The sequence below is a fragment of the Gracilinanus agilis genome, chromosome 2 (assembly GCF_016433145.1).
Source record: "Gracilinanus agilis isolate LMUSP501 chromosome 2, AgileGrace, whole genome shotgun sequence".
NCBI classification, from domain to species: Eukaryota; Metazoa; Chordata; class Mammalia; order Didelphimorphia; family Didelphidae; genus Gracilinanus; species Gracilinanus agilis.
In genome coordinates this window covers 633,084,912-633,110,755 of record NC_058131.1, presented here as the reverse complement: position 1 = coordinate 633,110,755, position 25,844 = coordinate 633,084,912, and the positions used below count along the sequence as shown (strand labels likewise).

Below are 25,844 nucleotides of genomic sequence, written 5' to 3'. Positions count from 1 at the left end.
TAATATCATCTAAGTTGGCAGTTCTCAAATTTTTTTTCTTGAGACCCTATTACACTCGATTAAAAAAAAAAAAAAACACCTCATTTTCTCTCTCAGAATCAACACGAAGTATCAGTTCCAAGTCAGAAGAGCAGTAAGGGCTAGGCAATAGGAATTAAGTGACTTGCTAAGAAATGTCTGAAGTTGGATTTGGACTCAGGACTTCCCATCTCCAGACCTGACTCTATAGGCTGAACCACCTACCTGCTCTACCTTTTACACTCTTAAAAATTATTGGTATTCCCAAAGAGTTTTTATTTATCTGTTGCCGTTCAGTCCTTTCAGTTGTGTCTGACTCTTCATGACCCCATTTTGGGATTTTCTTGGCAAAGATGCTACAGTGGTTTGCCATTTCCTTCTCCTCTCATTTAACAAATGAGGAAACTGAGGCAAACAGGATTAAGTGACTTGTGCAGGGTCACACAGCTAGAAACTGTCTGAGGCCAGATTTGAATTCAGGAAGATGAGTTTCCTTGACTCTAAGGATTCTATCCACTACACCACCTAGCTGCCCATTTCGTTTATGCAGGCTAAATCTCTTAACATTCATCAAGTTAGTAATTAAAGGTAATATAATTTTTTAAAATTAATTATCAGGGGCAGCTGGGTAGCTCAGTGGATTGAGAGTCAGGCCTAGAGATGGGAGGTCCTAGGTTCAAGTCTGGCCTCAGATACTCTCCAGTCATGTGACCCTGGGCAAGTCACCTGACCCCCATTGCCCACCCTTACCACTCTTCTGCCTTGGAGCCAATACATAGTATTGACTCCAAGATAGAAGGTAAAGGTTTAAAAAAAATGTTTTTTTAATTAAATTATCAAAAGTAACAATAAGTGTTAACATCATAAGTTTTTTGTTTGTTTGTTTGTTTTTTTAAACCCTTAATTTCGGTGTATTGTCTCATAGGCGGAAGAGTGGTAAGGGTGGGCAATGGGGGTCAAGTGACTTGCCCAGGGTCACACAGCTGGGAAGTGGCTGAGGCCGGGTTTGAACCTAGGACCTCCTGTCTCTAGGCCTGACTCTCACTCCACTGAGCTACCCAGCTGCCCCAACATCATAAGTTTTAATGAAAAATAATTATATTTTCCAGTACAAAAAGTAGTGAGAGAAGTGGCATTGCTTTACAAATTTCTGCAAATCTCTTTAATGACTGGCTTAATAGATGATATCTGGATTCTCATATACGCTTCTGCATTCATACTATTGTCATGTTGTTTTGGTTGAAGCTTATGAAGAAAATCCAGTCTCATGCAGAAGGCGATTGGGAATAGGAGGAATATTTACTTGGCAAATAACATATTAGTATTATTATGAAAATAGTTTTGACCACCAGAAACCTCTGACACAGTATCAAAGATCCATTGAAAGGATCTTTGGGACTACATCTTAAAAATGACTGATCTAGATTATCAAGAAAAAGTGAGGGGGACAGATAAGAGGCTAAGTGAATTGAGAGCCAGGCTTAGAGATGAGAGGTCCTGGGTTCAAATTTGGCTTCAGACACTTCTTAGCTGTGTGACCCTGGGCAAGTCACAATTCCCATTGCCCATCCCTCACCTCTATCCTGCCTTGGAACCAATACACAGTATTGAGTCTAAGATGGAAGGTAAAGGTTTTGGGGTTTGGTTTTTTTTGTCATGCACAACACAATTCCATATTGGTCATTGTTGTAAGAGCAAACTCATACACAACTGAAACCTCAAAATACAACCATAAATACACTGACTCCAATAGTTCTTTCTCTGGAAAAGTAAGGGTTTTTAAAGAAAGAAAGATAAAAAAAATAGTGAGGAATAACAGAGCTGCCTCTTTGGAGACTTGATTTATGCCTATACTTTATCTATTATTGATTAATCTACAAAATACCTGACAAACCAGATATAGCTTAGATTCAGAAATTCAATATATCTAAATGAAAAAAGCAGAAATGAGAAAATCTCACTGTTTTCATATTTCAATTTTTATTGAACAGAAGCAAGCAAGTGAATAGGAATAAAATCTGCCCTGCCAATATGCACTGTACATTCAAGAAACATTACCTTTTTTTTTTTTTTTTTTTTTAAACCCTCACCTTCTATCTTTTTTAAACCCTTATCTTCTGCCTTGGAATCAAAGTATTGGATTTGATTCCAAGGCAGAAGAGTGGTAAGGGTGGGCAATGGGGGTCAAGTGACTTGCCCAGGGTCACACAGCTGGGAAGTGTCCGAGGTCATATTTGAACCCAGGACCTCCCATCTCTGGGTCTGGCTTTCAATCCACTGAGCCACCGAGCTGTCCTCCCTCACCTTCTATCTTAAAAATGATATTAAGTCTAAATGTGGAAACTTTCCAGGTTTGCTTGAGTTACAAAGGCAGAAAGAAACTCGTTCCTGTCCTCCCTCAAGAAACTTACCTTAAATGAGGGGAAACAACATGGAGAAATCTAGAGATCGCATCGTAACTGAAGGAAAAGAACATCAGCTTAGGGTCCGAGGACCTGAGTCTGAATCCTGCTTCTCATGTCTATTGTTCACGTGTCCTCGTTATTTTAAAGTCTCCAGCCTCAGTTTTCTCATCTGTAAAATAAAAGAGTTGGACTCTACAGGCACGGAGGTCCCCTTCTGCTCTGAATCTATGATCCTACCAAGAAAACACAAAATAAACTCATTGCCATAGAGGGGACGGTGAAGGCACTAGGAAGGAGGAGAATTGGAATAGGCCTTGTGAAGGAGGTGATGCTAGGGCCAAAGTCCTATTCCAATTATACCACCAAAACCCTAGATTCTTTTTTTTTTTAACCTTTACCTTCTTTCTTTCTATCAATCCTAACACAGAAGAGTGGCAAGAAGGGTCAGGCATTCAGGGTTAGGCCAAGAAATGTCTGAGACTACATTTGAACCCAGGTCCTCCCTACTCCAGGCCCGACACTCTATCCACTGGGCTACCTCGCTGCCCTGAAACCCTGTAATGCTGAAAACTAGGCCAGAAGAGGGATAAGTCTGGCACCCCTCTTAACATAATCATAATAGCTAACCTTTATTTACATAGTATTTATTGTTTATTTTCCTTCCTGGAGAGAACCAGAAGGGCCTCCCTGGGGATGTCTTTTGACTCTCATATAAAAGGGATTTAAGTGAGGCAGAGGGGCACAGAGGTGTCCGCTGACTTCCAGTCATCAAAGTCCAGGAGGTAAGAGAGAAGTCAGGGTGATGAGGGAGAGCTCAGAATGCAGGCAGGAACCACCTCGGGTCCATTCTCCTCCGCCTGGTATAACCTGCCTGCTGATCCATCTTCCTGGGGTGTTTCAGCTTCTTGGAGCCATAGGCAAGAGCCAGGGGGCCCCAAAGGAGGAAATCAACCCTGAAAAGGGCTCGGGGCGCTCTCACACCCTGAACACTGTACAAATACTTAGAGTACTTACAAAGCCCTTTTTAAAAGTCAGAGTTGATATTTTCTGAGGCTACCTAGCTAAATCCAGAGAGAAGCCTCCTTAGGTTAGTGATGGCAAATATTCATTTGAACAATTCTGAAAAGACTATGTGACCCAGCCTAGGTCTAGGCCTTTACTGAGAATTTTAAAGGCACTTCCCACCCTCTTTCATTTGGGAGAGCAAAATCTCCAAGGAAGGTCATCTAAATAGCATCAAATCAAAGGCATTTATTCATTGTTCAGTAAGTATTTCTTAAACACCTGTTAAGTACCAGGTACTTTGGATAGCAAAACTAAAAGAGAGAAAGTGGTTACCAGCCCACCTTTAAAGTCATCATTTTTTAATTAATCCTTTCAAGTTGTCCAGACTTTTCTGAGTCACATTTTCTCTCTCTGTGACTTTGCTTTATATACTTACCATAAATGTTTTGTATATTTAACATATTAAATGAATATGTATGTATAGCATGTAGGACACATATATAGTGACTGTATATATATATATATACATATAGGACTGTGAACAATTATACATATTTTACAATATATTAGATATACCACATATATAATCTATATAAATTATATGCAATAAAATTATACAAATAAATATTATACAAAATAAATATATGTATGTGTAAGTATTCAGACTTTTTAATGATGTCTGGAATTCTTGGCAAAGATGCTGGAGTGTTTACCATTTCTCCTTCTCTGGCTCACTTTACCCATGAAGAAACTGAAGCAAACAGAGCTAAGTGACTTGCCCAAGGTAAGGTAGGTATATATATATAAATTTAGTGTATGTATATATAGGAACATATATGTGTGTACGTGTGTATACAGATGTGAAGTGTAGGATTTCATAGAAATGAAAATGATCTTTTATTAGAACCATCCCAACCAACCCAGTTAATCCTCAGATTTGTTCTAGCTACTATAGCGATCTATGCATTTAAAACGCCGATAAAATAGGTGCCCACTGGGTGGCGCTATTATGCTGCTATGGAAAGAGCGCTGCCTCTACTAGTAATCTCCACGTGCCTCAGTTTCCTTATCTGTAAAGGACTAGATTTGGGCTGCTAAACCTTCCCTGCGTCACAGACGAAGCCCGGGGTTCCCTTCTCTCAATCAATAGTTCCGTTAGAGCCTAATCCTCGCACTAAGTAAGGTATGGAGGGGCTAGGACAAAGAGGACTGGCTCTCGCCCCCTATATGGGTCTTTTGCCGGGTTCGGTCTCTGTTTTAAGATCAGTAGCCAAGGGAAAAAGCGAAAGGGAATCCTGCTTCAGTGGCGGCTCTACTCCGTAGAGCCCCGCCTTCTTTGCCCTCCTTCCCTGCCCTTTTCCAAAATGGCGGCGACGGCGACGATGATGCCTGGACCCGGAAGCCCCGCCCCCACCCCTCCTCCTCCTACCGACCGAATCAACCACCGCCCCCTCCTCAGCTCGCGCTCGAGGGTCAGAGGCGACGCCGTCGGCGCGTCCGTTTCCCGCCATAGTGTTGAGGAAGGCGCGAGGCTGGGTGGGCTTCTTGCGCTTCACCCTCTTCGCCTCTGCTGCCGCCGAAGTTGTTCCTTCCCGGAGTGGGGCGAACCCGAGGCCGGGCTGTGACGCTAGGTGACCGCCGTGGCTTGCTTGGCGTAGGTGTGAGCGAAAGAGGGAGCGGCCGGGGGCTCGGGCCAGACCCCTAAAGGAGAGGAGCTCCGAGGAGGAAGAGGAAGCTGCCGCCGTCGCCGCCCCGGGGCAGGGAGCGAGGGAGGACGGCCGTGCGATTGTTTCCTCCACCTGGCCGCCGCCTTTTCGGGAACCCGGCTCGGGGCAGCGTGGTCCGTACCCCCCTCGGCAAGATGCCCTGCGGGGACGACTGGCTAAACCACCCCCTCGGCATAGTGCAGGGTTTCTTCGGTGAGTGAGGGGGCGCCTCCGAAGAAAGACCCTGGCCGCCTCTTCGGGGTAGCGTTCTGGGGACTCCCCACCCCGCGAGAACCGTAGCTATTTCAGGGAAATCCTCCATGCCCGTGGAGGGGAAAGCAGGGAGCGCCCCAGTTAGCTCCCCACCCCCAGCCGCCAGTCCAGCGGGCGATCTGGGGACCCGAGGCCGTGGGGTCCCAGCTGCTCCGGCTCGGGTCGTGGAGGCGCGTGTGCGGGCGCCCAGAGTGGGGGCTTTCTCCCCCAAAGACTCATTTCCTTGGGTCCGGGTTGGTGCTAGGGGGAAGGGTGGCCCCTTGGTCTGAGCACTGCCTCCCTGCCGTAGGATTGTGGGGAGAAAACTTTGTTGCATTCGCGCACAGGTTTTTAAAATACCAGAACGCGGCTAAAAATCTGCGAGGTCCTTAAAGGGATTTGTCTGGGATGAGCTTGTAAGAGATATAACTGTGGGAAAGCGTTTTTTAAGTTCAAGGCTGATCGTTTCTTGCGAAGCACAAGTTGGTCCCGAGGCTCTAAAGCGTCCTCACTGAAAGTACAACTGAAATGAATAGATTCTGTTTGGTTTTTCTTCTCACTCCTACAAGCTGTCATTTTTACTGTTAGAAATTTAAGGGGGACGTATTTTATTTTCGACTTCTTTTGTGTCTTAACATGGTTTTTGATTTCCAGTTTCCTAGTGTGGTCTAAGTAAGGAAAATCATTTGGATTTGACTAGAAACTTTGAACTTTAAAGAATTTGTGCCACTTAAGGGCAGTCTTACCTAGGAATTCAAGTTTAAAGGGGAAAACAACACTTCATGGTACAGTACAACGAGGCAGTGAGATGGGAAGATTTGGGGCTCAAATTTAGCCTTAAGATAGTTACTAGTTGTGTGACTGAGCAAGTCACTTCATCTTCCCCAGCCTCATTCTCTCTACTGGAAAATGTTTGGGTTTTGTTTTCGACTTTTAGATCCCATTTGGGGTTTCCCTGGCAGATCCTGGAATGGCTTGCCATTTTACAGATGAGGAAACTGAGGCAAATGGGGTTAAGTGACTTGGCCAGGGTCATATAGCTAGTAACTGACTTGAGGCTGGATTTGAAATCTGGTCTTCCTGATTTTAGACCCTGTGCTTAGTTGGGAATGATAAAGAGTATCTCTCTCCCGCTGATGTTGTGAGAAAGAGAATATTTGTAAAGCAGTAAATAAATGCCAACTGAGGTCCTTTATCAGGCTATGTCAAGTATCCAGAACACTAGGAGAAATAGGAAATAAAATTTTAGAATATTGACATAAAGCCCTTAAATTTTGGGAGATAGGAATATTGACAACTTATTTGCTTTTAATTTGCCCACAACTTTTAATTATCTTATGGCTTATCTTTCCAGCCTGCTACAGAATGGGAACTACAAACTAGGAGCTACAAACCATCACTATCTCTTTATCTTAAAGATAACAGCATTGAGGACTGGGAGGATTAAGCTGAAGTCTCTATGGGATGGGAAGAAGCAGAAAATCTATTTTAAAACAGACATAAATTCAAAATAGAGTATTTAAAGCCCTTTAGTATAAGAACTGGTAGTCATGATCTTTTTGGTCTCCAGAGGCATCGCTCTAATACAGAAGTGTAACAGTATTCTTAATGATGACCCTGAGTAATTAAAGCAAAAGTTAGACAGCTTTATCTTTAGCATGCTGTGTTTAATTGGAGAAGAAAAAGGGTGCTACATTTTGGAATTTCCACCAAAAACAGTTCTTTTAAAAAAAATCATAACCTTTAAATGCATTTTTCAAAACACCTCATACCCCAAGATACTGGATAAATGAGGTATTTTACTGCATACCAAAGACTTATTTATACTTTGGTCAAATCAACTTTCCTTTGTCATATAAAGATGTGCATTTTTATAAAAACAGCATAAAGTGATACTATTTGGTGCCAACATGAGTTAAAAATTCTATGGATAATACAGTTTTTAGCAATTATGAATAATGTATTAAGGAACAAAGAGAACAGAGTTAATTGGTTTTAGTATATTAAAATATAAGCCCAAAACCATTTTTTCATACAGTTTTGCAGTTAACACTATTGCAAGATAGCAATTTCTCAACCAACTTCTTTCTGTCAGACCATGATAAAACGTTCTTTCAATAATAGATTAGGTTTTATCATGGGTAATTTGGTATGAGAATAGTTGAGTATACAAGTGCCTAATTATAGTGACTTTTTAATTCCTGAAATAATGATTTTTAGTTATGGTCATAAGCAGGAATGATAAACAGAAAATAATCTAAACATATGTTTTTTTCATGCTTAATCTGTGATTGCATTACTTAGGGAACCACACCTGCAAATTTAGAAAGTTGTTGGAGGCAGCTACTTAGACTACTAAGTGGATTGAGGCCCATGGCTAAGTATGAAAAGTCCTGGGTTCAAATTTGAATTCAAATATATCCCCACTCTGTCACCCTGCGTAAATTACTTAATCCCTATTGCCTTGCTGTCACCTTCTTCTGTCATGGAACCAATATATGGTATTGATTCTAAGGTGGAAAGTAAGGATTTTAAAAGAAAAAAGAAAGTTGTCTGCTACTTTAACAAGGATCACAGGGCTGGAGGATTGACCAGAATCCAGTTCTTTCCAGTTCAAGACCAGTTTCATTGCCTTTATCTTATGTTGTACCTGCACGTGTTATAAATCTAAAAGAACCCAGTTTCAAGAGTCTAAGATCTAGGTTCAAGAACTATTTTTTAAACCCTTGTCTTAGTAGCAACTAAGACAGAAGAGCAGCCAGTGCAAGGAAAAACAGTTAAGTGACTTAGCTAGTAAGTATCTGAAGCTAGATTTGAACCCAGGACCTTCCGTCTCTGGGCCTGGCTTTCAATTCACTGAGCCACCTAGTTGTCCCTTTCTAGAACTGTTTTTGACACACATTGACTCTCACCCTCTGTAAGTCACAACCTCTGGATTTCCCCAGCAACTCTGAAGATTATTAAATTCCAAAATAATAGTGTATTTGTTGATCTGCAGTGGTAGAATTTTTTTCTCTAAAAGCCCTCAACTCCTATGATTTCACAGGTCTGACTGAACTACCACTATTTTTAATTAGCGAATTAGATACTTATTATCTATGTTTTAAGTACATATTTGGGTTTATACTTGCCAGACAAAAATGCTTAATCTTATATTTAAAATATTCCATTAGACTATAAAAAGGTATTTGTTGTCAATATTCAACTCTCTAGGTTGAGGTCCTTGAAAATTAGGAGGGTATCAGATATTGGGAAACCCTGTCTGCTCAAAATAGGTTCTAGCCTCTCCGTGCCCCTGCAGAGTCCAGTGAGTCATTGCCCAAATGCCCACTTTTCTTTGAACCTCTGAGTTTAGCTAGACCTATCCTCAGGTGAGAATCAAAAAGTGCCAGATCCAAACTTGAAGCCTTTCCAGTGTGCCGAGGACCTGCTATGGCTTGAATTTCACTGCTATATTCTTCAAAAAAACCCAGTCACTGCAGGAACTAATTAATAGATCCACTTTTTTTAAAAAAAATTTAAACATTTATTAATATTCATTTTTAACATGGTTACGTGATTCATGCTCCTACTTTCCCCTTCAACCTCCCCCCCACCCCCGCACTCCCCCCACCCATGGCCGATGCACATTTCCACTGGTTGTAACATGTGTCCTTGATCAAGACCAATTTCCAAATTGTTGGTAGTTGCATTGGTGTGGTAGTTTCGAGTCCACATCCTCAATCATGTCCACCCCGACCCATGAGTTCAAGCAGTTGTTTTTCTTATATGTTTCCTCTCCTGCAGTCCTTCCTCTGGATGTGGGTAGCATCTTTACCATAAATCCCTCAGAATTGTCCTGGGTCATTGTATTGCTGCTGGTACAGAGGTCCATTACATTCGATTTTACCACAGTTTATCAGTCTCTGTGTACAGTGTTCTTCTGGCTCTGCTCCTTTCGCTCTGCATCAGTTCCGGAAGGTCTCTCCAGTTCGCCTGGAACTCCTCCAGTTTATTATTCCTTTTAGCACAATAGTATTCCATCACCCGCATATACCACAGTTTGTTCAGCCATTCCCCAATTGAAGGACATACCCTCCTTTTCCAGTTTTTTGCCACCACAAAAAGCGCAGCTATAAATATTTTCGTACAAGTCTGTTTATCTATGATCTCTTTGGGGTACAAACCCAGCAATGGTATGGCTGGATCAAAGGGCAGGCATTCTTTTATAGCCCTTTGGGCATAGTTCCAAATTGCCAGCCAGAATGGTTGGATCATTTCACAACTCCACCAGCAATGCATTAATGTCCCAATTTTGCCACATCCCCTCCAGCATTCATTACTCTCCCCTTCTTTCATTCTAGCCAATCTGCTAGGTGTGAGGTGATATCTCAGAGTTGTTTTGATTTGCATTTCTCTAATTATTAGAGATTTAGACCACTTTCTCATGTGCTTATTGATACTTTTGATTTCTTTACCTGAAAATTGCCTATTCATGTCTCTTGCCCATTTATCAATTGGGGAATGGCTTGATTTTTTATACAATTGCTTTAACTCCTTGTATATTTGAGTGATTAGACCCCTGTCAGAGTTTTTCGTTATAAAGATTTTTTCCCAATTTGTTGTTTCCCTTCTGATTTTAACTACATTGTTTTTGTTTGTACAAAAGCTTTTTAGTTTAATATAATCAAAACCATTTAATTTACATTTTGTAATTTTCACTAACTCTTGCTTGGTTTTAAAGTCTTTCCTTTCCCAGAGATCTGACAAGTATACTATTCTGTGTTCACTTAGCTTGTTTATAGTTTCCCTCTTTATATTCAAGTCAGTTGTTCACCCATTCTGAATTTATCTTGGTGTAGGGTGTGAGATGTTGATCTAGATCTAATCTTTCCCATATTGTTTTCCAAATTTCCCAGCAGTTTTGTCAAATAGTGGATTGATGCCCCAAAAGTTGGGCCCTTTGGGTTTATCATACACTGTTTTGCTGATGTCATTTACCCCAAGTCTATTCCACTGATCCTCCTCTCTGTCTCTTAGCCAGTACCATATTGTTTTGATGACCGCTGCTTTATAGTATAGTTTAATATCTGGTACTGCTAGGCCCCCTTCCTTCACATTTTTTTTTCATTATTTCCCTTGATATTCTTGATCTTTTGTTATTCCAAATGAAATTTGTTATAGTGTTTTCTAATTCAGTAAAGAAGTTTTTTGGTAGCTTGATAGGTATGGCGCTAAATAGGTAAATTAATTTGGGTAGAATTGTCATTTTTATTATGTTAGCTCAGTCCTACCCATGAACAATCAATGGCTTTCCAATTGTTTAGATCCAGTTTTATTTGTTTGGAAAGTGTTTTGTAGTTGTTATCATATAATTGCTGTGTTTGTTTTGGTAGATAGATTCCTAAGTATTTTATATTGTCTAGGGTGATTTTAAATGTAGATCCACTTTTAATTGCTATTATTGTATGATTTTATATAAAAAAAGATAAATGTTAGAAGCAGCCTATTCCTGTCTTTTTTAAAGGACTCTAAAAAGTGACTTACATTTTATGTGCAGTTCTGATAGCACAGTGCAATCACTAATCAGTTTTTGTCTTAAGTATTTTAAAACTTGTATAGTGTGAAATGAAAAAAATTAAGAGCTAGAAGCATTTTTAATTCAGTAAGTATCGAGTCACTCTGAGATAATTTACCTTTTGATGGAATATCATAAGAAAATGCTATTTCTCCCCCTCCCCTTTTTTTTTGCTGTTTTTTTTTTTAAACTATAGACGAAGTCTTTACTTGTACTGTGAGTCTTTGCTCTTTCATATAGTTCAGGTTTTAGTAGAGACAAGAAACCTTTAATTGGTTAGGATGGTTTCTAAACCCTTTTCTCAGGTTAATAAGCTTGTGTTGTTACATTTACTAAGGTAAAATCCAATTGTAAAGAACTAGGGACATTCATATTGCTTTATTGCCATGGAATTTTGATACAAATGGAAGTGTTTTGTTTTTTTGTTTGTTTTTTTTTTTTTCAAACTATGTGGGGTGCCATTTAATTTCTTGTCTTTTAAACCTTTAACTTTTGTCTTAGAATCAACACTGTGAATTGATTCCAAGGCTGAAGAGGTTTAAGGCAGTGATAGGCAAACTTTTTAAAGAGGGGGCCAAAGGAAATGCTCATTTATCTGTCAGTCTGTTTCTAAGGCAACTCTTTTGAAGTTTCATTGTATTGTGTCCTACTCATTGTATTCATCAGATTGGGAATAATGTCACAGGCTGGATAGAACTTTTGTGGGGGGGCCCAGTTTGCCCATCACTGGTTTAAAGGGTAGCAATGGAAAAGAAGTGACTTGCCCAGGGTCAGACAACTAGGAAGTGTCTAAGGTCAAATTTGAACTCAGGACCTCCCGCCTCTGGGCCTTACTCTCAATGCACTGAGCCACCTAGCTAATCTTCCTTTAATCCACTCCATACACTATTGTTATAGATCATATTTAAGAAGTAAACCCTGACTATCTCATTCTTCTAAGAAATAGCCACCGGCTACCCATAGACTGAAGATCAAGTCCAGACTTCTCAGTCTAGCAGGCAGTGCCCTTCTATAATATGATCTCTGCCTTCTTTTCCAGTATTCTGACTTTTTGTAACCCTCCATGTCCTTTCTGTCTTCTGAGACATCTTGTCTCTTTCCGTCTCGAAGCTTCCCTGTTATTCTTTTCTATCCAATAAGCATTTAAGACGTGGTAGTAGTACGAGCAGACTCCTGTTGGGCCCTGGTCTACAAAGACAAAAGGAAAGCTAGACTGCCAGAGAGGACCCTGCGGGCTGCTGGTCTGCTTCAGCCTGCCTCTCCCCTCCCCCCGCACCGAGGAGGGTGCTTACTGTTTGTAGTTGTCACTTAAAAGCTCAGAATGTGCTCTCTGGCTACCTTTTCCTTGTTTAACTCAGCCTGTTTGCTGTACATGGCATGTTGCTTAAAGAGAGAAGCTACTTCCCTCAGAACAGCGGGAGAGGGGTCTGTATTTAACTGAAGAGCATGTGCTTTTTTTATGCATATTAGTATCTTGTATAACAGCTTCATGTATGTATGAGGCAAGACTGATTTCCTTGAGCTAATTGCAATGGGTTAAGTGAATTTATGAAAGAAAAAAAGCATTTATTAAGCACTTACTCTGTGCCAGGCTCTCTGGTAAGTACTGGGCTACAAGTAAGAAAAGATGATTATCTGTCCTCAAGGAAAAACAAAGGCGAGTGGTGAGCAGAGATGGGAAATGAATCCATAAGGCCGTCCGTTCATGCCTTTCACAAACTTCAGAAGCCATAGTTGTAGGTTTTTTTCTTCATTTAATTTCATTTTTTAATTCACAAACATTTGCTTTCTTCCTTTCTGACCTTCATCCTACCCCTGGGGCTGGGGGTGAGAGGGGGAAGAAAAGAAAAACAAAACCCTTGAAACACAGTCCGACAGAACAAATTACCATATTGGCCAAATCCAAAAATATCTTCTTTCAAGTGCATCACCTTTCTTTCAGGAGATGACTAGCATTTATTATTAGTCCTCTGGAATCACAGTTGGTCAAGCAGTGGTAGTGCTGATCTGATCACTACTTGTGATGAGTGTGAGGAGGAGGAGGGGCAGGGTCAGATGCCTGAGCTGGTTAGATGCCATGAGCTCTCACGGAGCAGAACTGCCCGAGAGAGCTTGAGGTGCACCGAATAATTGTATTAAAAATGTTCCTCCTAATGGCCATAACTGTAGCATTCTTTTATACCAAAAATGCTCAGATGACCAACATTTCTTTTGCCTTCTCATTAGCTGTTCATAATTAATAGTCCTATAGGATGCTATAGCTGGAAGATTATTAAGCTCCACTGACCCAATCCCTTCATTTTACAGGTTAGAAAAGGCCAGCCAGTAAGAAGGCCTCATACAACTAGTAAAAAAAGCCTGCTAGAGCTGGCACTTTGACCTTTAGATCTTCAGACTTCCAAATATTGGTGTTCTTTGTACTATACCACTTATCTATAACATTTTATTATTTTATGTAGTGCTCACTTCAGTATCAGGTAGTATAGATATTATTATCCCAATTTTACAGACAAGGTAACTGAGGCTGAAAGGTTAACTCTCACTAGCCTGTGGTTCAGGTAGTAAGGAAGAACCAAGGAGTATAGAATAATATATTTAGAGCAAGAATGAACCTCTGTTATTCTAGGCTGAACCATTCTTTCTGTAAATGAGGAAACTGAGGTTAATGGACTTGCCCAAGATCACACAGTGCCAGGAAGTGAACCTAGATTCTGATTACAAATCTAAGATTCTACTATGCCAGGCTATTTCCCAGCTTTCTTATCCCAAGTTCAATACTTTTAACTTTCCACTTTTTTTTCCTCATTTTTATTTCAAAATATTCCAACCCCTAAAAACAAAACCCATTTCATCTTAATGAATTAGGAGCTGGGGCTAATTCTGTTATTAACTACTGGTAAGGTCCTGAGTCATTGCTTTGGTTTGTTTATCTTGCAGATGAAAGAGTTTCTCATATCCAACTCCAAAAGTAAATGGTGAATTAAAATATTTTAAGAGTTAAAAGACAAAGTGGAATTGAATTGCTATAGTTTAGCTACCTTGCTTTTATTATTTTTATTTGAGGATACTTTTTACCTAAGTAAAAACTCAGATTAAATTTTTGTGTTATCTCTAGGTCCTAGAGAGTAGAAATGTAATAGTCATTTTCATATTGACATAGAAATATCATAATCTTTAATATATAGGTCATAGAAATATTTATGAATTATAAATATATTATTTATATACAAATATCCTTTGTAACAAGATCAACAAATCATTGCTATTCTGCATCCATTTAGGCAGAATAATAGTGATTTGTTGAATCTTTTTATAGTACTTGTATATTTGTGCTAACACTTCACATTTATATAGCAGTTTAAAGATTTACAACGCATTTTGCTTATAACTAATATACAAAAATATACAAATATTTATATATGTGTTTGTTCAAAATGTATACACAAATAATAATGCAAAAATAATTCCATTAAATGGAAATACAGCATAATTTTTGTTTCATAGATAATTGAATCAAAATAAATGATTGTAGAAACAATGTCCATATTTAGAAATTATTATATACTGTTTTACCTTGTATTCCCATTTCACTTATATAACTAGTAACTTCCTCCAATGGATATTCTTTCCAAGATTTTAGATCACTGCCTATCCTGAATGTTCAGGTCCTACAAATTCCTCCCTACATTCTGGGGGCCTTTATGCTCTCTTGACGTGAGAAGCATACCAGTAGCTTCATCCATGTCCTTGCTTGATGGCCAGACTATCTTGTTTTTAAATTTTATACTTCTGTGATGATAGCCTTTACACAGTTCCTCCTGGAGAAATCTTTAATTGTACTGTTGTAGCCTGTTCACACTCACACTTTTATGTGCGCTTGCTCTGGGAGCTGGTATTTTCATGGATCAGAATCAATCCTGGGAGACCTGGTTTTGCTTTATTAGATTGATCAGTTCACTTATATCCTTGCTTTCTTCATCTGTTGTATGTGATATTTACACTGTCTCACAGAGTACCAAGAATATCAAGAAAGTACAATAAAGTAATAATAGATATGAACTGTTCTACATTTTATTTTAAGCTTCTTATTGATGATAACTTACATTTATCAAATGCTTTCATGTTTAAATCCTATTTAGTAGTTTTTTTGTTGTTCTTTTTAAAATTTTCTTTGTATTTTGTATTAAAATTAGATCTTGTTGACTCTTACCCCCTCACCTTCTCAATTACTATTTTGACAAGTGTATGATTAGCATAACTACTTAGCAATTTGACAGCAGAAGTCAACTAAATAAAATCTTGTTATTTTGTTAGTGGTTTTAACACATATTTTCTCTTTTCAGCTCAAAATGGATTAAATTCTGACTGGGAGAAGAAAGTAATTGAATATTTTAAAGAAAAGTTAAAAGAAAATAATGCCACTAAATGGGTAAGATTGTTGATTTTTCCCCCTCTAATTTTTGTGAATTAAGTCTTCCATTATTTTATAGGCAAGTTAGTGTTACACCACTGTTTTTCCAGTGACTAGTAGGTAAAGAAACTGTGGTAATGGCTTCAAGGTGAACACTTTTTTCTGCTTTTTTTTTTTAGAAATTAACAGAAGTTTAGAGTTGTGTGCTTTGTGCTATATGTAGCTCAGGGTTTCTAGGTGGAGGTAGCTGACATGCTGCTACTTGTCATTTCATGTTTAGTGCAGAAGGACCCTGCATTGTGCAAGTAATATTTTACCTTGACTAGTTATTTTCAAGTATAACACTACAGAGCAGGTGCCACTTCTCTTGATGAGGGAGAGCATATGTGTATATGTAGGAAGGTCAAATCCAATTATAGTGAACTTATAGGAATCTTTTGAAGTATGATTTCATGGTATTGGATATTAGATTAATTAAGCCATCAGCTTGGGCTTGGAAGGAAATTTTTTTTGTCATGAGGAGATCTTGGCTCATAATGGTGTTCATAACAAGTTTTCACATGTAACTGTTTTGCCTTTACTAATAGAATGTAAACTCTTGAGGGCGAGGATGGTTTCATTTTTGTATTTGAATCCTCAGTAGATAAAACACAGTACACCGAATGAAATATTATAGGCACATGATAAATAATTGTTGGATCTGTGGGTGTGACTAGTTTTAGTTTTGTTTTAAATTTAACTTTTTTTTCCTCTTAAGGTACCATCATTAAATGATGTCCCTCTTCATTATCTGAAACCGAACAGCTTCGTGAAATTCCGCTGCATGGTTCAGGATATGTTTGACCCTGAATTTTACATGGGAGTCTATGAAACCGTTGACCCAAATACAAAAGGGCGTGTATGTAAATTATGCCTGATTCATCTTTGACATTATAAATTTTCTGGTTAATTTAAACTAGAATTACCCATATGTAAGAAAAGTATAGGGGCAGGTAGGTGGGTCAGTATGATAGAGCACTGGACTTGAATTCAGTAAGACTTGGGTTCAAATCCTGCCTCAGACATTTACTAGCTATGTGAACTTGGGCAAATCACTTAATCCTGTTTGCCTAAATCCACTGGAAAAGGAAATGGCAGGCCAGAATAGTCCATGGACAAGATTGAGTATGAGGTTATGAAGAGTTGGACATGACTGAACAACAAGGAAAACTATTTAGGAATATGCTATCTTGGTATCTTTCCCTGTTGGTACACTACCAATTTTCTATGAATTTTATATATTTTTATAAGTGTCTTTGAAGACTATGCAATTTGGAGAATTACTAGATCCATACTTAAAGACAATGTACCTGAGATCAGCCTTAGATATCACAAAGGTCCTGATTCTTACAGAGCAGGAAACTTAAGAAGTCAAGAACTTGGAGAACTTGCTAAATGAGTTCTATTAATTTAATATAAATATATTTATTGATATTTCTGGGATATCAATCATTTCCCAGTGCCTTTCTATCCTCTTCCCTTGGATTAAATCCTCCCTTTTGCCAAGAATATGATATAGACACCATCTCTGACAAACCTTTATTGTGTCTCCACTTCTGTCATGAGTAAAGACAAGAATTCTTTAGAATAGAGAACAGTGAACCTATGATTTTATCAGAATGGGAAACTAGTGAACAAACTCTCCTAATGTATATTGTAATGCACTGTCACAGTTTATGGTCTTAGAGTATTGCCTTTATACTATGGAGAGATTAAGCGACTTGTCCAAGGTCACACAACCTTCAATGTAGTAGAGGAGATCTTCAACCCAAGTTTTCCTGACTTGGAAGTTGGTTCTCTATCTACTACACCATGCTGCTTCTGACAGATATTCTTATGTAATTTTGGGCTTTTTGGACTCTTTAATTGGTACAGTTAAAACATTGAAGCAGTAATCTTAAGGAGAAACTGATTTATTTTAAAACCATTTGGATGCCATAATCTTAAGCTTTAATTTAATCATAAAGTTAATACTAAGTTCCTACAAATGCTGATGCTTTAAGTAATAAGTTACATAATTTACCAAATAGATTTTAGTAACTGATTGCTATAGTTGACTGTTTAGGGTGAAGAAGTGCCTAAGGAAGATGCCACAGAATCCCTAATACATATGCTTAAAGCATTTCAGGGTTGCTTACAATTTGGTGTCTTATTGTCATTCTGCTATTAACAACAGTTCTAATTTCTTGAACTATAAATGGCTATAATTTATTTTGATTAGATGTTAAATCAGATTGTTATTGTTCACAGGTTCTACATTTTGGAAAATACAGAGATATTGCCGAATGTGGGGTATGTATTACAACTTATGTAAAATATTTTTTGGTAAAAAACAAAACTTTTTAGGTCAGAACCCATTACTTTTATTTTTTATTGGTAACTTTTTGTTATTACATCACATAATCCTATCTCTTCTCAGTGATTTATCCCTTGTGACAAAAAAATGCAGAAAGATGGGGGAGAGGCAGCTCTGCTTAACTAACACTCCACTCACTGCACTGAGTGAAGAAATATCCCTTCTGCACTGAAGGGAAGAAATATACTTTCTCATCTCTTCTCAAGGTCTAAGCTTGGTTATAATCACACAGTTTTTGGTTTTGTTTTATTGTTCTGCTCACTTACATTATTGCAATCATTGTATGTGTTTCCTGGTTCTGCTTACTTTACTCTGTAGCAGTATCTGTTTTCCTATTTCTTTGAATCTTCTTCATTATAATTTTTTATGATTCAGTAATATTTCATCATGTTCTTGTATTGCAGTTTGTTTAGTCATACCCCAATTAATGGGTACCTACTTTGCTACCAAATTTGTTTTAATTTTGGCATATTTAATCATTGGCTATTTTAAAAATAGAAATTTATCCCTTGTTTTGTTTATGTACTTACATGAGCTCAGTTCGCATTTTATAAAACTTGTATGTCTGCCTACCTGATTTTTTAAAAATTTACAATATTTTTCCATGGTTACATGATTCGTGATTTTCCCCCCCTCCCCCAACCCCTGTTTTCTCCTCCTGCGACAAGCTGTTCCACTGGGTTATGCATGTATCATTCATTGTTCAATACCTATTTCCATGTTATTCATATTTGCAGTAGAATGATCCTTTAACATCAAAACCCTAATCACATCCCTATCTCTCTACATGGTTGAATACATATATTTAATGCATTTCTGGTTCTACAGTTCTTTCTCTGGATGTGGGTAGCTTTTCTTTCCCCTAAATTCCTCTGGATCATCCTGGGTCAATGCACTGCAGCTAGTAGAAAAGTCCATTACATTTGACTGTGCCACCATGTATCAGTCTCTGTACAGTGTTCTCCTGACTCTGCTTCTTTCACTCTACATCAGTTCCTGAAGGTCGTTCCAGTTCACATGGGATTCCTCCATTTCTTTATTCCTTTCAGCACAATAATATTCCATCAACAACATATACCACAATTTATTCAGCCATTCCCCAATCGATGGACAACCCCTCGTTTTCAATGTTTTTGCCAACACAAAGAGCACAGCTATAAATATTTTTGTACAAGTCTTTTTCCTTGTTATCTCTTTGGGATACAAACCCAGCAATGGTAGGGCTGGATCAAAGGACAGGCATTCTTTTATCGCTCTTTGGGCATAGTTCCAAATTGCCCTCCAGAATGGTTGGATCAATTCACAATTCCACCAGCAGTGTATTAGTGTCCTAATTTTGCTACCTCCCCTCCAACATTTATCACTTTCCTTTGCTGCCATATTGGTCAGTCTGCTATCACCTGATTTTCTAATAGAGTAAATTAACCTCTTTGATAATAGAGAAACAATAGGAAAAAAAACTTGCTTTCTACCTAATGGGGAAAGTGTAAACAAAATATTGAATGTAGTAATCATGAAAAGAGAAAGCCATATGGGACAAACCAAAAATCACATGGGTGCCATAGTGACCAGTATATACCTGCATTCTGATTTCATAAAATTGCTTTTCAGATGATGAACAGTTAGACAGAAAACACATATGATTAAATGAAAATGCTAATGTTTCATTATCTTTAGAATAGTTACTGAAGAAGTTTGGAATTTATGGTTTAGGAGAAAAAATTTTATGCCTGTATTGACATTAAATCATTGATAAAAGATATATTCTAAAATCTTATCTCATTTAGAAGTTTTTTAATAGATCAGAGCAATAAATATTGACATGTTGATTTGTAGACTTAGTTTTGATAGCATTTTATGTAATGATCCATAAGTTTGTGTTGATAACATTTATGATAAGAGGTTCCATCTGTTAATATTTTAACATAATATTGTGTGGTGTGTTGCCTTGATATAATGTGCACCATTGTGCCTGGTCCAATTGGTATATTTATCTCCTTGAGATAAATTACTCTTTTGACTTTGAAAGATTTAGTGTTTCTTGGAAAGAGGAGGACATATTAATATTAGCTAAGGTTTTGAAAGATTTTCTTTAATGGAGGAGGGGTGAAATTAGTGTTGTTCCAGAGAACAAATAAAGTTTATGAGTAGAAGTCAGGTTTTAGCTTACTACAAGGAAGAATTTCTTCATTTTTAAAATATATTTTTGATAACTTGTTTTTCTTTTCTCTCTCTCTCTCTTTTTTAAACCCTTACCTTCCATCTTAGAATAAATACTATGCATTGGTTCCATGGCAGAAGAGTGTAAGGGCTAGGCAAGGGGGTTAAATGACTTGCCCAGGGTCACACAGCTAGAAAGTGTTTGAGGTCAGATTTGAACCCAAGACCTCCAGTCTCTAGGCCTGACTCTCAATCCACTGAGCCACCTAGCTGCCCCCGATAACTTGTTTTTCTATCCCTACATTTCTTAATGATATCTGACCTTTTCACCTCCCAGAGAATTATCTTTTATAATGGAGAATAAAAAAGAGAGGGAGAAAAAAGTTCAGCAAAACTCACTAACATTGAAAACATCTGTTATTCCCCAGACTTTTTTTTTTTAAACCTTTATCCTCAGTCTTAGAATCAATACTGTGTATTGGTTCCAAGTGTGTGAAGGAAGTTATTATTGAGAGGACTTTGATTATAAGGATAGAACTGAAACTCTGATGCTCCCCCCTCTAGTCAGGAAAAGTCATCAATTGAGGTAGGAGACAAGGAGGCAGGCCAATGTCCCCTGGGCACTCAGGCCTAGGAGGAAGGTCAACAGTTGGCTCACAGGTGTGATGTTTGAGTCAGTGGGCAGGGAGAAAGATAAACTGGGGCTGGACTGATTTTGCTCTCTTCTACTTCCATGTTGGGGGGCTGACTGAGGACTTCTGGCACTACTGCAGTAGAGTGTAGGCCAAAAGCCAGTTAAATGGAGGTTATATGTTAATTCTTTCTTTAAGAATGACCAATTTCCTTAATCTTCTCCTTTCTGATAAATAAAATATCAAGCTTCTATGGCCAGTCTCCCCAATTTTAATCATAACACAAGGCAAGAAAGTGATAAAAGCTAGGCAGTGGGGTTGCCTTGCCCAGGGTCCCACTGCTAGGAAGTGTCTGAGGCCAAATTTGAACCCAGGATTTCCCATCTCTAGGCCTGGCTCAGTCCACTGAGCCACTCAGCTGCCCTTTTGTTTCTCCCCTCTTTCCCCCCCATCCCAACTTTTCAAAGAGGGTTAGGTTTAGGGTTTATTATCTTTTATTTGGGCCAAACCTAGTCATAATTTCACAGCATTATTTTATTTCTTTTGATACTTTTTTCCATTTGTGTTGAGGTCATTGGATATATCATTTTCCTTGTTCTGATTAATTAAGGAAGAATTTTTTAGCAGATGGAGCTATCTAAAATAGAATAGGCTACTTAGTGATTTAATGAACTCCCCAGACACTCAAAATATTCAAGTTGATATGGAGGAGATAGCCATATTGGATGTTTTTGTTACCTCTAAAGACCCATTTTTTTAGGAATGTCCTTAGAGATTTTTGACTAGGTAATTCAAGTATATCCAATGTAACCATGCCTCCAAATAGCATCAGAAAAGGGCTTTATAAATCAACCCTACCATTATCTTTACACATCACTGTAATATCTATAATTACACATTACACATCACTGTAATGTCTCACTGTAATGACTATAGATCAGTCTGGATTAACTAGTCCATACTCCTCTAACCTCTGGGCATCCTATCCATATGATATTAGTTGAGCTGTGCTCTTGTAGAACTGAACATAGTATTGTTATAACTTAAATCTTAATTTCATAGAAACACTTAAAGCTGTTGATATAAGATATGCATGTAGTTTATACACATCTGGCCAGAACAATTAATTTAAGAAGGAAGAAACTTGTGTACTTGAATTAAAATGTTTTGAAGCTAATAGTATTTCGAGTAAAAAGTCTATAGAGATTCTTTTTTCTTTCTATTAAAGTCATAGGGATCTTATGCTATATTTTTCTTAATAGGAACATAAATAAAAATAAGCTGTTTTTAACCTATTGCCAAAGAATAGGTTAGATGCTTCAAGGTGTTGATTTTTATGGGCTTGGGCTATTACAGAGGATGGGGAAGTTGTTAAGATTACAGTATAATTTGCAATATTTCCCTACTTTTCTTCTTACACAATCATAAATTATTCACTATTCTTATGTTTCATTTTCATGAAAACTACACATTATAATTATAATTCTTTAGATTGGTATGTTACCATGTAGTTGTTGGGTTTTTTAAAGATAAATTTTTATTGATATCTCTTCATTTCCTAATGTAGTCCTTTTCCCTCTTCCTCCTAGGTTATGGTTTCTTTTTTTCTTTTTTAATTTTCATTTATTTATTTATTTAGGTTAGAATTTTTCTCCATGGTTACATGATTTATGTTCTTTCCCTCCCCTCCCCCCTCCCCCCCCAGAGCCAATGAGCAATTCCCCACTGGGTTATACATGTATCATTGTTCAAAACTTATTTCCATGTTAATTCATTTTTGTAGTCGAGTGATCTTTTAACCTCAAACCCCCGATCACATATCTATCGAACTATGTGATCGATCATATGTTTTTCTTCTATATTTCTACTCCCACAGTTCTTCATCTGAATGTAGATAGTGTTCTTTCTCGTAAGTCCCTCAGAATTGTCCTGGGTCATTGCATTGCTGCTAGTACAGAAGTCTATTACATTCAGTTTTACCACAGTGTCTCAGTCTCTGTGTACAATGTTCTGGTTCTGCTCGTTTTGCTCTGGCATCAATTCCTGGAGGCCGTTCCAGTTTACATGGAATTCCTCCAGTTCGTTATTTATTTCAGCACAATAGTATTCCATCACCAACAGATACCACAATTTGTTCAATCATTCCCCAATTGAAGGGTATCTCCTCATTTTCCAATTTTTTTGCCACCACAAAGAGCACAGCTATAAATATTTTTGTACAAGTCTTTTTCCTTATGATCTCTTTGGGGTACAAATCTAGCAGTGGTATGGCTGGATCAAAGGGCAGGCAGTCTTTTAAAGCCCTTTGGGCATAGTGTGGTTTCTTTTTAAGTCATAATCTTAACATGTTCACTAGTCCAAATTTTTTATATTCCAGCCTCAACAAGAAGTTGATCTGAACTCTGCACAGACCACTACTTTAGAACGACAGACTTTCTATTGTGTCCCAGTGCCTGGGGAATCAGCCTGGGTAAAAGAAATATCCTTTTCTGTTCTTGTGAGTTGTGTAGACAGAAGATTTGATGAGTCCAGTCTCTTACTTTGACTCCGGGCAATTCACTAATCTCCCATGATGCTCAGTTTCCTCTTTTATAAATTTGAAATAATCATATTATACTACTGACCTCACAAGGATATGAAGAAATAGCCTTTTGAACATTATATTCTGTTGATCCTAACATTCCTAGAAACTTGGGAAAGAGGAAGAGGTGTTTTTAAACAGTTGCCCAAATAATCTTAAAGGTTGATATATACTTTCATTCCACTGAGCTTAAAAGACAATAGATTTAGGAATTTGGCTTTATTATTGTAAAAGTTTCTTTGCTATATATATTTCAGCTGTGTCTTAACTTTTTAACACTAACTAAACATAAAACTGACTGAGAATCTTCTCTGTGACATAAACAGGTCTTATTTTTCCTTTTGGTGACTGTAATGTGGATATTTAGATTAATGGGTTTTAAAGTTTGGACCTTTTAAAACATTGAGAACAAGGGGAGAATAGTCTTCAACTATATAGTGTAAAGATTTAGTGTGATTTCACATGCAGATCAGGGTTCCAGAATGATTTACAATAATGCTGTATAAAGAACTCTGGGACAAATCAACAGGACCAGATCTTGGCTCTGATACTAGCTCTGACCACTTAGGTTCTCTGAGCCTTTTTGTCTCTAAAGTAGGAATGGTAATTGGTAGTGTTGAGAGAAAAAAACCTGAAAGTAGCATGACTAAAATGTGAGCTGTCATTTACTAATAAGTCACATAGCCTCTCTGAGTTAACTGTAAAATGATGAGATCACACTAAATGATCTTTAAGGACTCTTTCAATGCTAAAATTTAATTCTGTACTATTTTTTATCATTTTTTACTATTTTTATAAAGTTTTATAAATTTTATAAATTTTTTATAATAATTTATTATTATTTATTATTTTAGTGTCATTTTAAAGGCTAAGCTTAGCTTTGTAGAAGGAAAAGAATATGTGTTTTACTTGGCCCCAGAGAACATTACTAGGAACAAATTGCATGGAAATTCTAGCTGGATTCTTGTTTTAATATAAGAAAATGTTTCCTAACAATTAGTGCTGTCCAAATGAAATGGGCTGCCAGAGGTTGTAGTAGAGCCCTCCCCACTGGAGTTCTTCTAGTAGAGTTGGATAATCATCTGTTTAAGGATACTCACTCTGAGGGGTTCCTTTTCAGCTATGGTTTGGACTATATGATTTCTGAGGTTTCTTAAAATTCTTTAATACCCACAATATTTCCCCTAAACTTTGTAATTTACTTTGCTATTTTATTCTTGGGATTCTCAGACCTTGCCCCATTGTCTTAGAGCTAAACCAAACCCATATATGTGTGTGTGTATATATATGTGTGTGTGTGTGTGTGTGTATATATATATATATATATATACATATATATGTTTGTGTGTGTGTGTATGTATGTATGTATCTTTGTATTAGTATGCGAGCTTATTGAGAACTTCAAGTATTACTTGCTTTTAACCCAAGAACTTAGTACAATGTTTGACACATAGTAAGCACTTCTTATTTCTTTACTAGTAAAGAAATGCTTGTCCTGTTCCTTAATTTTATAGTTATGCCTAATTTCAAGAAGGAAGCAAAGTTGATTTTAGTAATTATGAGATTGGTGGAAAGAGAACCCAGTAATGAATTAATGGTTATTGAAGTACTGGAATAATGGTGACAGCTTCCTGATGATCTGCACATTTTTTAGGAATGAATGCTGAGTCATGGTGTAGCTTCTAAAAATTCTAGTACATTAAGCTCAATTACTCTTAAAAGTATGATATCATTTCATCTTTGTTAATATTAAACTAATTTACAGCCTGGTAATCTTAAAGTAGCCATAAAGTACCATAGAAAATTATAGGTTCTAAATCTGTGTTGGTGGATTCCTTAATCTCCCATTTTACGCATATGTCAGTGCAAGTCAAGCTCGTGTTAGCCCCTCAACGTCCTACACTCCAAGTCGTCACAAGAGAAGTTATGAAGACGATGAAGACATGGACCTTCATCCATCCAAACAGAAAGACCAGCATGCGGGTTTAAGACATCCAGGTATTGTAGTAGAACAGTATTCACTCAGCCCCTGGGCGTGCTAGTGCCTCTGTAATCCTTTGCTGCCAGGAGGCTGAGGCTGCTGGACTGCAGGACTGTACAGGGTCTGGCTCCAAGAAGCCCTAAGAAGCAGGGGCAAAGCAGCCTTAGTGAGAAATAGAGTAGATCAAGGCTTCTGTATAAATCATCCCTAGGAGCTAGCTTGAAGTGAATGAAATTAGGAGACTTGGTTATCTGCCTTGCTCCTACCTCCCCACCCACCAAAAAAGTCCATCAACCTTATTTAGAATGTTGTCAGGACTAAAAACATTTAATGGCGATATTGCTATCACTAACCAGAGGTTATGTAGTAGGATTACTTAAAAAAAAAAAAAAAAAAAACCCTTTACCTTTTGCAGAATCAATACTGAGATTCTTAAGACAGAAGAACAATAAGGATTAAGCAGCTACAGTTAAGTGACTTGCCCAGGGTCACACAGCTAAGAAGCATCTAAGGCTATTTTAGTCCAGGACCTCCAGTATCCAGGCTTGGCTCTTACCTACTGTGCTATGAAACTGCCCCCGAAGGATTACTTATAATAATTCTTAAATTGACAGACCCATTTTAGCTGGTTTATAGTTTAGTTTCTGCCATATTATAATTAAATTTGAAAGTCTCTGGGTGAATAAAGTGAAAATGTCTTTCCATATGGCCTTTACTTTTTCTTTGACTTCTTAGTGCTTG

At 37.8% G+C, this 25,844-nt stretch overlaps 1 protein-coding gene across 2 annotated transcripts in view; it reads left to right on the top strand.

The window, feature by feature from the left end:
- Positions 1 to 4,931: 4,931 nt before the first annotated feature.
- LOC123238194 (minichromosome maintenance complex binding protein) overlaps positions 4,932 to 25,844 on the top strand; it is a 34,601-nt gene continuing 13,688 nt past the window's right edge. For both annotated transcript variants that reach the window (XM_044665632.1, XM_044665633.1), the window contains exons 1-6: positions 4,932 to 5,347; positions 15,287 to 15,372; positions 16,112 to 16,252; positions 17,644 to 17,685; positions 22,919 to 23,020; positions 24,976 to 25,120. In XM_044665632.1, coding sequence (XP_044521567.1) covers positions 5,290 to 5,347; positions 15,287 to 15,372; positions 16,112 to 16,252; positions 17,644 to 17,685; positions 22,919 to 23,020; positions 24,976 to 25,120 — 574 coding nt within the window. In that variant the 5' untranslated portion in view covers positions 4,932 to 5,289. The remainder of the gene's footprint in view (positions 5,348 to 15,286; positions 15,373 to 16,111; positions 16,253 to 17,643; positions 17,686 to 22,918; positions 23,021 to 24,975; positions 25,121 to 25,844) is intronic.